The 15,555-nt window shown below is 45.2% G+C and overlaps 1 protein-coding gene across 1 annotated transcript; it reads left to right on the top strand.

Moving 5' to 3' along the window:
- Positions 1-8,579: 8,579 nt before the first annotated feature.
- Positions 8,580-13,806, top strand: fezf1 (FEZ family zinc finger 1; the record flags this gene model as incomplete). Its single annotated transcript, XM_084334476.1, has 4 exons — positions 8,580-9,677; positions 10,220-10,354; positions 12,017-12,149; positions 13,553-13,806. 4 exons carry the CDS (start codon positions 8,580-8,582, stop codon positions 13,804-13,806), a joined length of 1,620 nt encoding a protein of 539 aa, XP_084190602.1.
- Between the last annotated feature and the right edge of the window lie 1,749 nt (positions 13,807-15,555).

Here is a 15,555-nt window from a genome sequence, read left to right as displayed (position 1 = left end):
CCCTCCACTCTGCAGTAAACAGTCATCACTGATATAGAGTGTCTGGTCAGTAACATGGGTCTCCCAGTCCCTCCACTCTGCAGTAAACAGTCATCACTGATACAGTGTCTGGTCAGTAACATGGGTCTCTCAGTCCCTCCACTCTGCAGTAAACAGTCATCACTGATGCAGCTGTGACCGCGTCGCCGACCGCCAAGAACCTTGGAGTTGTCCTCGACGACCAGCTGAACTTCTCTGCTCACATCGCAGCAACAACCTGAACCTGCAGATTCCTCCTGAGCAACGTCAGAAGGATACGCCCCTTCCTGACAAAAGAAGCCACCCAACTCCTCGTCCAATCAACAGTCATCTCCCGCCTCGACTACTGCAACGCACTGCTAGCTGGCCTCCCGGCCACTGCCACCAAGCCTCTTCAACTCATTCAAAACGCAGCGGCCCGCCTGATCTCAAACCTACCGAAGTCGGCCCATGTCACCCCACTTCTTAGGGACCTGCACTGGCTCCCCATTGCTGCACGAATCCGCTTCAAGGCCCTCGACCTAGCATACCGTGCGGCAAAGGGAACCGCTCCCGCCTACCTCCGGTCAATGGTCTCTAACTACACACCCTCAAGACCCCTACGCTCTGCATCTTCTGGCCGCCTCAGATCTACTCCTATCCAAGCTCCCGGAGGGTCATCAAAGAGAAGCCGCCTATTCTCAGTCCTTGCCCCACAATGGTGGAATGAACTACCCATCCCAGTTAGGACAGCCGAATCCCGTCCAATCTTTCGCCGTCGACTAAAGACTCACTTCTTCAACCATTATCTGAAATGATAAAAAAAAAAAAAAAAAAATCTAACACCGACTAACCTTAATGTCATGCACTTGTCCTAATAAACTAACCTACACTGTAACACGCAACACTTTGATGAACATTGTTACTCAGCTGATAGAGTTATACCCTTCTTGCTGTCTTGTCGCACAGAACTTGTAAGTCGCTTTGGATAAAAGCGTCAGCTAAATGACTAAATGTAAAAAATGTAAATGATACAGAGTGTCTGGTCAGTAACATGGGTCTCTCAGTCCCTCCACTCTGCAGTAAACAGACATCACTGATACAGAGTGTCTGGTCAGTAACATGGGTCTCCCAGTCCCTCCACTCTGCAGTAAACAGACATCACTGATATAGAGTGTCTGGTCAGTAACATGGGTCTCTCAGTCCCTCCACTCTGCAGTAAACAGTCATCACTGATATAGTGTCTGGTCAGTAACATGGGTCTCCCAGTCCCTCCACTCTGCAGTAAACAGTCATCACTGATATAGAGTGTCTGGTCAGTAACATGGGTCTCTCAGTCCCTCCACTCTGCAGTAAACAGTCATCACTGATACAGAGTGTCTGGTCAGTAACATGGGTCTCCCAGTCCCTCCACTCTGTAGTAAACAGTCATCACTGATATAGAGTGTCTGGTCAGTAACATGGGTCTCTCAGTCCCTCCACTCTGCAGTAAACAGACATCACTGATACAGAGTGTCTGGTCAGTAACATGGGTCTCCCAGTCCCTCCACTCTGCAGTAAACAGACATCACTGATACAGAGTGTCTGGTCAGTAACATGGGTCTCTCAGTCCCTCCACTCTGCAGTAAACAGCCATCACTGATACAGAGTGTCTGGTCAGTAACATGGGTCTCCCAGTCCCTCCACTCTGCAGTAAACAGCCATCACTGATATAGAGTGTCTGGTCAGTAACATGGGTCTCTCAGTCCCTCCTGCTCTGCAGTAAACAGTCATCACTGATACAGAGTGTCTGGTCAGTAACATGGGTCTCCCAGTCCCTCCTGCTCTGCAGTAAACAGTCATCACTGATACAGAGTGTCTGGTCAGTAACATGGGTCTCCCAGTCCCTCCTCTCTGCAGTAAACAGCCATCACTGATATAGTGTCTGGTCAGTAACATGGGTCTCCCAGTCCCTCCACTCTGCAGTAAGCAGACATCACTGATATAGAGTGTCTGGTCAGTAACATGGGTCTCTCAGTCCCTCCACTCTGCAGTAAACAGTCATCACTGATATAGTGTCTGGTCAGTAACATGGGTCTCTCAGTCCCTCCACTCTGCAGTAAACAGCCGTCACTGATATAGAGTGTCTGGTCAGTAACATGGGTCTCCCTGTCCCTCCACTCTGCAGTAAACAGTCATCACTGATATAGTGTCTGGTCAGTAACATGGGTCTCTCAGTCCCTCCACTCTGCAGTAAACAGTCATCACTGATATAGAGTGTCTGGTCAGTAACATGGGTCTCCCAGTCCCTCCACTCTGCAGTAAACAGTCATCACTGATATAGAGTGTCTGGTCAGTAACATGGGTCTCTCAGTCCCTCTGCTCTGCAGTAAACAGCCATCACTGATATAGAGTATCTGGTCAGTAACATGGGTCTCCCAGTCCCTCCACTCTGCAGTAAACAGTCATCACTGATACAGAGTGTCTGGTCAGTAACATGGGTCTATCAGTCCCTCCACTCTACAGTAAACAGCCATCACTGGTATAGAGTGTCTGGTCAGTAACATGGGTCTCCCAGTCCCTCCACTCTGCAGTAAACAGCCATCACTGGTATAGAGTGTCTGGTCAGTAACATGGGTCTCCCAGTCCCTCCACTCTGCAGTAAACAGTCATCACTGATATAGAGTGTCTGGTCAGTAACATGGGTCTCCCAGTCCCTCCACTCTGCAGTAAACAGTCATCACTGATATAGAGTGTCTGGTCAGTAACATGGGTCTCTCAGTCCCTCCATTCTGCAGTAAACAGCCATCACTGATATAGAGTGTCTGGTCAGTAACATGGGTCTCCCAGTCGCTCCACTCTGCAGTAAACAGTCATCACTGATACAGAGTGTCTGGTCAGTAACATGGGTCTCCCAGTCCCTCCACTCTGCAGTAAACAGCCATCACTGATATAGTGTCTGGTCAGTAACATGGGTCTCCCAGTCCCTCCACTCTGCAGTAAGCAGACATCACTGATACAGAGTGTCTGGTCAGTAACATGGGTCTCTCAGTCCCTCCACTCTGCAGTAAACAGCCATCACTGATATATAGTGTCTGGTCAGTAACATGGGTCTCCCAGTCCCTCCACTCTGCAGTAAACAGTCATCACTGATATAGAGTGTCTGGTCAGTAACATGGGTCTCCCAGTCCCTCCACTCTGCAGTAAACAGCCATCACTGATATAGAGTGTCTGGTCAGTAACATGGGTCTCTCAGTCCCTCCACTCTGCAGTAAACAGTCATCACTGATATATAGTGTCTGGTCAGTAACATGGGTCTCCCAGTCCCTCCACTCTGCAGTAAACAGCCATCACTGATATAGAGTGTCTGGTCAGTAACATGGGTCTCCCAGTCCCTCCACTCTGCAGTAAACAGCCATCACTGGTATAGAGTGTCTGGTCAGTAACATGGGTCTCCCAGTCCCTCCACTCTGCAGTAAACAGTCATCACTGATATAGAGTGTCTGGTCAGTAACATGGGTCTCCCAGTCCCTCCACTCTGCAGTAAACAGCCATCACTGATATAGAGTGTCTGGTCAGTAACATGGGTCTCCCAGTCCCTCCACTCTGCAGTAAACAGTCATCACTGATATAGAGTGTCTGGTCAGTAACATGGGTCTCTCAGTCCTTCCACTCTGCAGTAAACAGCCATCACTGATATAGAGTGTCTGGTCAGTAACATGGGTCTCTCAGTCCCTCCACTCTGCAGTAAACAGCCATCACTGATATATAGTGTCTGGTCAGTAACATGGGTCTCCCAGTCCCTCCACTCTGCAGTAAACAGTCATCACTGATATAGAGTGTCTGGTCAGTAACATGGGTCTCCCAGTCCCTCCACTCTGCAGTAAACAGCCATAACTGATATAGAGTGTCTGGTCAGTAACATGGGTCTCTCAGTCCCTCCACTCTGCAGTAAACAGCCATCACTGATATAGAGTGTCTGGTCAGTAACATGGGTCTCTCAGTCCCTCCACTCTGCAGTAAACAGCCATCACTGATATAGTGTCTGGTCAGTAACATGGGTCTCCCAGTCCCTCCACTCTGCAGTAAACAGCCATAACTGATATAGAGTGTCTGGTCAGTAACATGGGTCTCTCAGTCCCTCCACTCTGCAGTAAACAGTCATCACTGATATAGAGTGTCTGGTCAGTAACATGGGTCTCTCAGTCCCTCCACTCTGCAGTAAACAGCCATCACTGATATATAGTGTCTGGTCAGTAACATGGGTCTCCCAGTCCCTCCACTCTGCAGTAAACAGTCATCACTGATATAGAGTGTCTGGTCAGTAACATGGGTCTCCCAGTCCCTCCACTCTGCAGTAAACAGCCATCACTGATATAGAGTGTCTGGTCAGTAACATGGGTCTCCCAGTCCCTCCACTCTGCAGTAAACAGCCATCACTGATATAGTGTCTGGTCAGTAACATGGGTCTCTCAGTCCCTCCACTCTGCAGTAAACAGCCATAACTGATATAGAGTGTCTGGTCAGTAACATGGGTCTCCCAGTCCCTCCTGCTCTGCAGTAAACAGCCATCACTGAGTGTCTGGTCAGTAACATGGGTCTCCCAGATAGATTTTCTGCTATCCCGTTCTCCTACTTTATCCAATCAGGAGAGAGAACCCTAGATATGTTTTTACTTATTTCAAGAAATATCGCCAAGCTGAATTTGCTTACTGCACTGGCAGATTATTTTACTTTATTTCAACATATTTGCTTAAAACTCGTTTTTATTTCTCGTGTTTGTCAGACCATTTTTGCAGTGTGGAGTTCTCTATATCCTGATTGGATAAAGTGAACGGGATACCAGAAAATCTATTTTCTGTTTACTGCAGAGCTATCTGTGATGACTGTCGGAATGTATGAGCTATTATTTGAACATATTTTAACCAAAAAAGAAAATACCACTTACTGCACCTTTAATCATGTTGGTCCAAAGATAAACTTATTGAGTTAATATTTCCCCAAGAACAGGTCGTTTCTTCAGGTCATGGCTATAAAGACATCAATTTGCCTATATATCTGTTATGTCTATATGGCATATCTCTTATTTTATTAATTCATGAAATGGGTATAGAAACACCGCTGCAACATTTCTTCTATAAATATAAGCTATAGCTAATATTGATTGGATAACCTAAAATTAGTAGCGGGTTTTAATTGGCCCTCAGCTTTCACGCCAACGCCCCTGCCGCGTCACCGACGTCTCTTGTCTTTCACGTAAACAAATAAACTGACGTCGTCAAGCTTCAGTTAACCCTTTCACTGCCACACGATAGAAGGTTAGCCCTTTACTATCACACAGCCGACGGCGATGCTTCATCATTAGCATCATTAGCTCCGCAAATGCGCAAATGCGGAGCTAATGATGGAGCATCGCCGTCGGTTGTGTGATAGTAAAACCTTCTGTATTGTCACAGTGAAAGGGTTAACCGGCTGTCGTGTGGCAGTGAAATCCCCATAACGTGTATCTGCTGGTCCAGAGTCAGATTAACTGTTTGATTATCCAGCGACCGACTGACTGACTGACTGGACGGAATTTGGATATTTGGACTTGATGGTGGTTTTTGTTCTTGATATTGTTGTGATGTTTCTTCTTGACTTGTACTGCAGCCCACGTGATCTCGGGCTCTATATACAAATACATTTGATTGCATTTGAAATGTGGCGGTCCAGCATGTCTGTTATTAGGCATCAAGAGAATCCAAACAGTGGGGTTCAATAAATATACCGAAAAGAATATTTACATTCGTAGGCTGCCTGCAAAATAAGAAATGTAACAAAATGGTTACAAAACATAGCTACTAATAATAATAATAATAATAATAATAATAATAATAATAATAATAATAATAATAATAATAATAATAATAATAATAATAATAATAATTGTTATTATTAGTAGTGGTATTTATTTTATTATTATAAATGTTTGTATTATTATTAGGCTATTATTATATCCATAGGTAGTATTATTATTATTAGAAGCGTAAAATACCACGTGATTTGGTGTTAAAATTCGGCATCAATGATGGAAGCAGAGAAATGCGTCAAGTGTTATATATCCCTCATTCCGATCAGAAACTTAGTTTAGCGCAAATTTATTTCATAAATATTTGACATAATAATTTATAATCCGGTGATGACAGCCCCCCCCCCCCCCCCCCCCCCACATCCATCTGGGGAAAAGAAAACACGGAGGATTAATTGACAGGACTTTGTGTAATTAAGCTCGATTTAAATGTCAATCAAAATGATTCGCAATTATTTGAAAGACGTCGTTATTATTATTATATCTAAATCCACTTCTCCTCCGGTGATGAGTGACAATGACAACATATGGCGGGTGATCAACGGTTTAACGGAACTGAATGTGAAACAGTGAGACGTTATTAATAAAGCACGCGCTACAAGAAGAGATGTATGATTTATACAATAGAACTGAATTAATCATAATCATTATCCTATTATTAAATTGTATCCATTACTGCCGGGATTCCACTGATGGAACGTAAGGTTGTATGCATAATAAAATAATAATACAAATGTGCATAATATCCATTATTACTATTATTATTATTATTATTATTATTATTATTATTATTATTATTATTATTATTATTATTATTATTATTATTATTGTTTGATTATCATTATATTGTTGTTGTTTTTGGTCAATAATATCCATTATTATTATTCGCCTATAAATATCGCTATATTGGGTGTTTTTTGTGATGCTTCTCATTCTTGTAAATCATGCCAGCTGCACTCACGTGTTCATTAATTAACGACATAATAATCACAGTGTGTGCTCGCCATTAACTTTATCTCAATTACGGGTTTTATACGCAGCGGCCTATTTAAAAATCTTTAATGCAATTTAGTTTAATTAAATGCTATAATTACCTTGATAGCAAATTACACATTTTCTCATCTATAGATGCGCGTGTCGCCGTGCGCGGTAGCCGCGGTCTGTATTGCACGGTGAGGGATGGTGCTTGGCCCGTAGAAGTTGCTGCTCAAATATTATTATTATTATTATTATTATTATTATTATTATTATTATTATTATTATTATTATTATTATTATTATTATTATTATTATTATTATTATTATTATTATTATTATTATTATATATTCCACGTCTGCAATGGAACCCAGAGTCCTCTCTGCCAGAGGTGCAGATTATAATGCGATCAGGCCATGAAATCAAATGTCGTTAGTTGGACACCGACAGAAAACTGTGCTGCAAATATTTCTGAGAGGGTCAGATATGATCTGTGTCTCTTTTCTCACCGTTCAGCTGTGGAGAACTGGGGATATATATATATATATATATGTTTTAGAGAGAGTAGCCTATAGTCTAATTTAGGCTCTTAATTAGTTTTTTGTTTGATGTTTGAATTTGTGCGTGAAAATAGATAAATCTGGATTGTGTGGTTAAGTATAGTTGGACGAAAATATAGTGAACGATCAACGGTGATTCGAGAAGCATTCTGTATTAAAGTTGACCTCTATAGGCATATTATATAGCAGAGAAGCATTCTGTATTAAAGTTGACCTCTATAGGCATATTATATAGCAGAGAAGCATTCTGTATTAAAGTTGACATATAGGCATATTATATAGCAGAGAAGCATTCTGTATTAAAGTTGACATATATAGCAGAGAAGCATTCTGTATTAAAGTTGACATATAGGCATATTCATATATAGAGAAGCATCCCTTTATTTATCCACGAGCCGCGCGTAAAACACTAAAACTGTTTTACGCGCGGCGCATAGATAAATAAAGCGACGCATCTCCGCTATATATCTGCCTGAGACTGTGGGTCAACTTGAATACAGAACGCTCCTGGCGTCGTGCATCATGCGTGGAGAGAGAGGAGCACTGAACGAAAAGGATATAAGTCACAATCTGACATGACCCCGCACCGAGCACCGAGCGCGCGTCTGTCGTGGTGTCGTGCGTAATTTAAAAAACGGTGTCGCCACACGGAGCCACGCGGGGACACCGACCGGCACCGCGCGGATTTGCCCAAATACCTTCCTCCAGTTGAACAACAACAAGCCTCTAAAGAAACACCTCCTCTCTCTCTGCGCTGCGACGCGCCGGCGCGGGTGAGACGCACGCACGGTGAGACACACGCACGGTGAGACACACGCACGGTGCACCCGGAGCAGTGGAGTCCACACGATCAGCGCGACGACAAGTGGAGAATTGATGGAAGAGAATTGAGCAATTATCTACTTTACTCTCCCCTTCTTCTTCTCAGGCGCGTAATGATCGGAGCGGGCTCTTCTTGGCTCAACACGCCTTATTGAGTAGCCCCCCCCCCCCCCCCCCGCCCCGCTATAGACATAAGTGCTGATTGTCCAGGGGGGGCTGCCTGCACCGTGCACGTCGACCGGGAGGAGAAAACGCCGATGATTGTGATGTCCTTTCCCGCGGGCCTGCAGTGAGGAGGACGGAGGAGGAGGAGGACTCATCACCTCAGGACCTGCACTCAGGACCGCGGCGCTCTGCGCGTAAAGCTGCTGTTTTGACCGTCAGTCAGTCCGTCATGATGGACGGCGCCCTCCTCCGCCACGCAGCGGGAATACTGTGCTCCCCCTCCTCCGCGGCTCCCAGCGTCATGATCACCTCCAGCTCCAGCAGCAAGAAGCCCCTCGCCTTTTCGATCGAACGGATTATGGCCATCAGGACGCCGCCGCCGCCGCCTGAACCAAAGTCGATACAACTCCCTTTCCCTACTAACTTGTTCCACCACCACCACCACGCGGCTGCTCCCCCCGCGGCGGGCAGAGGAGCGGACCCGAAACAGGCGCCTCTGCTCGCCGTGAGTCCATCATCATCTCCCCTCCTCCACCACCATCATCATCATCACTGCACCGTGATCCCCTTCGTGCCGCTCGCCGACAAGCTGAACATGAGCGGGTCACTGACGGGTCACTTCGACGCGCTGTCCTCCTCCTCGTATCATCATCACTCAGAGGAGTCCGTGCCACCGGCGGCGGGCATCGGTTTGAAGAGCGGGCAGAGCCCGTCTGTTACTAGTGTCACCACCGGGCAATACAAACTCTTCCGCCCCCGGGTGGTGAACCAGTCCTCGTTCCACCACCACACCATGGGGGCCGCCGTGCACTGCTACCTGAACTGCGGCGGCTGCGGGGAGGGGGGCCCCACCAGCTGCGGGTCGGCGGCCCCCCCGGCTCCTCCTCATCCTCACCACCACCACGGCCGCCTCAGCATCCACCCCGCCGCCATGGCCTCCTACCTGCTGAACCCGACGCTCCACCAACACGCGGCGCAGCAGCGGCACAAACACGCGGCGCTCCTGCAGGCGGCGGCCGCGGTGGCGGAGAAGGGCCCGCAGTGTGCGGCCAGTATCTCCTCTGCTGCCCGCTGGACGACGGGCCTCTCTCCGCTGGACAGATCATACCCGGCCGGTGTGGAGAGGTACCCGGCGTCCGGCGGCGTGCAGCAGAGGTACCCGTCCGGCGTGGAGCGGTACATGAAGGAGAGCGCGGCGCACCTGCTGCTGTCGGACAAGCTGCTGTTCAAGGGCGGCGCGTCCAAGCTGCACGGCGGCGCGGGGCCCGGGGCCTCCGGGGCCTCCGGGGCCAACAAGCCCAAGGTGTTCACCTGCGAGGTCTGCGGGAAGGTACGCCGCTGTGTACAGTTCACGTTCTGTTTTATTGGTCATGTAAACTGTAACGTGCACGTGTTGTGTACATTATTACACAGTGAAGCGCGTGGTCCCTGCAGGAGAATGTGCTTCAGTTTAGTTTAGATACAGTAAGAGTTAATATAGTAAATTGTATAATTATATAAGAACCAGTTTCTCAGGCATGTCTTTTTTTTTTACGATGCATATCTTGTGTCTTATCTATTTTATTTTTTCGATGCCTATTTTATTCTATTTTATTGTTGTATTTTGCACAATCGATGCGGGCACGACCACCCGCATCTCACTGTATGCCCACCTGGTATGTGACAAATAAACCCCTTGATTCTTGATACAGTAAAAAAAAAAGTATATAAAGTCCAAACACTATAATATACAAAATATACAATAAACAATACAAACTTTTTATGCAAACATTAGGTCTGGATGTAGTGACATTCAGTGAAGCATTTTCACTCTATAGTTAATATGTTTTAAGTTTAATAACATATATATATATATATTTGTTTTCCGTGCAGGTGTTCAACGCGCACTACAATCTCACGCGCCACATGCCCGTGCACACGGGCGCGCGGCCGTTCGTCTGCAAGGTCTGCGGGAAAGGGTTCCGCCAAGCGAGCACGCTGTGTCGGCACAAGATCATCCACACGCAGGTCCGCGACATGGCACCCTACATTCACCCTATATTCACCCTACATTCACCCTATATTCACCCTGTATTCACCCTCTATTCACCCTGTATTCACCCTATATTCACCCTCTATTCACCCTGTATTCACCCTATATTCACCCTATATTCACCCTGTATTCACCCTGTATTCACCTTATATTCACCCTATATTCACCCTACATTCACCCTATATTCACCCTATATTCACCCTATATTCACCCTGTATTCACCCTGTATTCACCTTATATTCACCCTATATTCACCCTACATTCACCCTACATTCACCCTATATTCACCCTATATTCACCCTATATTCACCCTATATTCACCCTATATTCACCCTATATTCACCCTATAATGTCACGCTATATTCACCCTCTATTCACCCTATATTCACCTTATATTCACCTTATATTCACCCTATATTCACCCTAATTCACCCTAATTCACCCTATATTCACCCTATATTCACCCTATATTCACCCTATAATGTCACCCTATATTCACCCTATATTCACCCTATATTCACTCTATATTCACCCTATATTCACCCTATAATGTCACCCTATATTCACCCTATATTCACCCTATATTCACCCTATAATGTCACGCTATATTCACCCTCTATTCACCATATATTCACCCTATATTCACCCTATATTCACCCTATATTCACCCTATAATGTCACGCTATATTCACCCTATATTCACCCTATATTCACCCTATATTCACCCTATAATGTCACGCTATATTCACCCTCTATTCACCCTATATTCACCTTATATTCACCTTATATTCACCCTATATTCACCCTAATTCACCCTAATTCACCCTATATTCACCCTATATTCACCCTATATTCACCCTATAATGTCACGCTATATTCACCCTCTATTCACCCTATATTCACCTTATATTCACCTTATATTCACCCTATATTCACCCTAATTCACCCTAATTCACCCTATATTCACCCTATATTCACCCTATATTCACCCTAATTCACCCTATATTCACCCTATATTCACCCTATATTCACCCTATCTGCTACACTTTTTTACGTCATTTTAGGGTATTTTATTTGTCAAGTCAAGTCATTTATTTATAAAGCACGTTTAAAAACTCAAGAGCCAACCAAAGTGCTGTACAATCAGAGCATAAAATCAATGTCCTAATATTATAAAATACACAAATACAAAAAGGCACAACAGGACAAGACGGTACATTCAGAAAATAGGACAATAGGCCAACTGTTTGTATTGTACGTGTTTTATTTTTTATTGTCGTATATACATGTAATTAAGCACTTTGGTTGGCTTTTACTTTTAGTCATTAAACGTGCTATAATATAAATAAAGAAAGCTGACTTGTCTTGACATTATTTGTAAACGTGGATCAAACTCTCAGACACAGCGATTTAAACTTCCATATCAACGTTGTTGCTTTAATTGCTGGCAATGCAGTATTTATTTTAATAATCTTTTATTTTGATGCGATATCATTTAATAAAAGTGAAAATGCAGAATACACGCAATTAATCTACAAATATGCCTGTTTGCGCTATTGCCACAAGAAACCCATAATTACATATGACTCAATGTATATTATAATAACGTCATTAACGGCTGAGTTGTGTTTCTACAGGAGAAACCACACAAGTGCAACCAGTGCGGGAAGGCGTTCAACCGCAGCTCGACCCTGAACACGCACACGCGCATCCACGCGGGATACAAGCCGTTCGTCTGCGAGTTCTGCGGGAAGGGGTTCCATCAGAAAGGTGAGCATTCACGCATTCCTGGTTTATTTATATTCAGTATATATATATTAATATGATAGCATAAGCACAGATGTATTTTTGTTATTATAGGCTATATTAGGGCCTATACTTTATAAATATAAACACATCATGTAAATATATAATGTGGACCGGCGTGAGACCAGTATTAAATTATCGTTGCTTTTCTTCAATTAACAATTCGGTTTCAATCAACGCGCACTTCGTTCTATGTTCAGTTCAGTTCAGTTATTTTTTATTTCGGGCTTTGGACACAACGGTCATTCCATAAATCGCCAAAGTTTAACTATTGCAGCATTGTCCGAAAAGGTCTGAAGGGAGATTGATTGATTGAAAACTTTATTACCAGATTGCAGAAAGGGTACAATACAGTATCATTCAAATCATAGTGACATTTATGACAGAAGCACTATAGGCTTGTCGGGCCTATATACCCCTGAAGACCTATGTTTCTTTTGTTTTATTTTTTCATTTACATACATATAGTACACATTACAGTATATGTTGAACTTCTATATGTTCAAGTTCAAGTTTCACGTTTTGTTTCATTTGTCACATAATATAAGGTACATGCTTGGTTCTGTATACGAGCCCCCTGAGATGGTGCAAACACTATACAAAATATACAATACACAACCTAAAAGTACAAGTAATATATTTAGAGAAAGCGTGGGATAAACGCACGGAAATAACATGATATATGTTGATGTATATTCTGGCCTCTGATGATGTGCAGCGCGGTGTAGAGCTTAGACCAAGTGATTGTTGTGTTCAATTGTTGTTTCTTAAGTGTCTTATAATCCCGTAAGGGACGCGTGGCTCGTCGGACATGGAAATACATTCATTCATATAAACCTAAAGTACAAATGCAAGCTTTTTATTAACCCTTTCACTGCCACACGACAGCCGGTTAACCCTTTCACTGTGACAATACAGCAGAAGGTTAGCCCTTTACTATCCGCGGAGCTAATGACGCTAACGATGGAGCATCGCCGTCGGTTGTGTGATAGTAAAGGGGTTAACCTTCTGTCGTGTGGCAGTGAAAGGGCTAACCTTCTGTCGTGTGGCAGTGAAAGGGCTAACCTTCTGTCGTGTGGCAGTGAAAGGGCTAACCTTCTGTCGTGTGGCAGTGAAAGGGCTAACCTTCTGTCGTGTGGCAGTGAAAGGGGTTAACCTTCTGTCGTGTGGCAGTGAAAGGGCTAACCTTCTGTCGTGTGGCAGTGAAAGGGGTTAACCTTCTGTCGTGTGGCAGTGAAAGGGCTAACCTTCTGTCGTGTGGCAGTGAAAGGGCTAACCTTCTGTCGTGTGGCAGTGAAAGGGTTTTAAAATGCCAGTGCGTGCTGAACGCTGACCCGTGTTGTTACTTGTCGTCCGTCGACCCGCAGGGAACTACAAGAACCACAAGCTGACGCACAGCGGCGAGAAGCAGTTCAAGTGCTCGGTGTGCAACAAGGCCTTCCACCAGGTGTACAACCTCACCTTCCACATGCACACGCACAACGACAAGAAGCCCTTCACCTGCGCCACCTGCGGCAAGGGCTTCTGCCGCAACTTCGACCTGAAGAAGCACATCAGGAAGCTGCACGACCTCTCCAGGTCCCAGTCCCCTCTGACCTCTCCAGGTCCCAGTCCCCTCTGACCCCCCGCTGACCTCTCCTCCAGGGCCCAGTCCCCTCTGACCCCTCTGACCTCTCCAGGTCCCAGTCCCCTCTGACCCCCCGCTGACCTCTGACCCCCCGCTGACCTCTCCTCCAGGGCCCAGTCCCCTCTGACCTCTCTGACCTCTCCTCCAGGTCCCAGTGCCCTCTGACCCCCCGCTGACCTCTCCTCCAGGTCCCAGTCCCCTCTGACCCCCCGCTGACCTCTCCTCCAGGTCCCAGTGCCCTCTGACCCCCCGCTGACCTCTCCTCCAGGTCCCAGTCCCCTCTGACCCCCCGCTGACCTCTCCTCCAGGTCCCAGTGCCCTCTGACCCCCCGCTGACCTCTCCTCCAGGTCCCAGTGCCCTCTGACCCCCCGCTGACCTCTCCTCCAGGTCCCAGTCCTGCTGAGAGAGATCCCAGTCTGAGAGAGATCCCAGTCTGAGAGAGATCCCATGAGTCCTGCTGAGAGAGATCCCAGTCTGAGAGAGATCCCAGTCTGAGAGAGATCCCAGAGAGATCCCATGAGTCCTGCTGAGAGAGATCCCAGTCTGAGAGAGATCCCAGTCTGAGAGAGATCCCAGTCTGAGAGAGATCCCATGAGTCCTGCTGAGAGAGATCCCAGTCTGAGAGAGATCCCATGAGTCCTGCTGAGAGAGATCCCAGTCTGAGAGAGATCCCAGTCTGAGAGAGATCCCATGAGTCCTGCTGAGAGAGATCCCAGTCTGAGAGAGATCCCAGTCTGAGAGAGATCCCAGAGAGATCCCATGAGTCCTGCTGAGAGAGATCCCAGTCTGAGAGAGATCCCAGTCTGAGAGAGATCCCAGTCTGAGAGAGATCCCAGTCTGAGAGAGATCCCAGTCTGAGAGAGATCCCAGTCTGAGAGAGATCCCAGTCTGAGAGAGATCCCATGAGTCCTGCTGAGAGTCTCGCCAACTATATGAACTTGAGCTAAAAATGACACTAAAAAAAATGCAAACAGACATTCTGGGTGCAGCTGACGTTCACGAGACATTATGGAGGACGAGAGGTGAACTTTATCAGTTGTCCTATTATTATTATTATTATTACAATTATTATTGTTATTATTACAATTATTATTATTATTATTATTATTATTATTATTCATTTCAATCTCAGGATTATTGTAAGATGTTTTATGATATTTATTTGAAAATGTAACACAGTTATAACTTAAAGGACTGAAGACTATAATATACAAAGCTTCTTGTTGCTAAACGCCCATTTGTGACACGAGATGAGTTGCATCATTTGCCTGTTGATAGAAGCCCTTCTATATCTCTACTGTACATCTATATCTCTACTGTACAGACCTGCAGAGTGTTGATAGAAGCCCTTCTATATCTCTACTGTACAGACCTGCAGGGTGTTGATAGAAGCCCTGCTATATCTCTACTGTACATCTATATCTCTACTGTACAGACCTGCAGAGTGTTGATAGAAGCCCTTCTATATCTCTACTGTACAGACCTGCAGAGTGTTGATAGAAGCCCTTCTATATCTCTACTGTACAGACCTTCTATATCTCTACTGTACAGACCTGCAGGGTGTTGTTGCAGAGATGCTTTAAAGAAAATGATAATAAAAACAACTGCGTGTCTATTTTTGTCCAATATATGCGTACAGTATATATCGGTATATATATGTGTGTGTGTTCTACTTGTTTACAAATTGGGAAAAAATACCATATGCTTTCATATTTTATTTATATCGCGAGATCAGGCTGGCT

Source organism: Notolepis coatsorum, assembly GCF_963971535.1.
Source record: "Notolepis coatsorum genome assembly, chromosome: 18".
Taxonomy (NCBI): Eukaryota; Metazoa; Chordata; class Actinopteri; order Aulopiformes; family Paralepididae; genus Notolepis; species Notolepis coatsorum.
The sequence above is the reverse complement of the archived record's forward strand: the minus strand, read 5'-3'. Positions and strand labels throughout refer to the sequence as shown.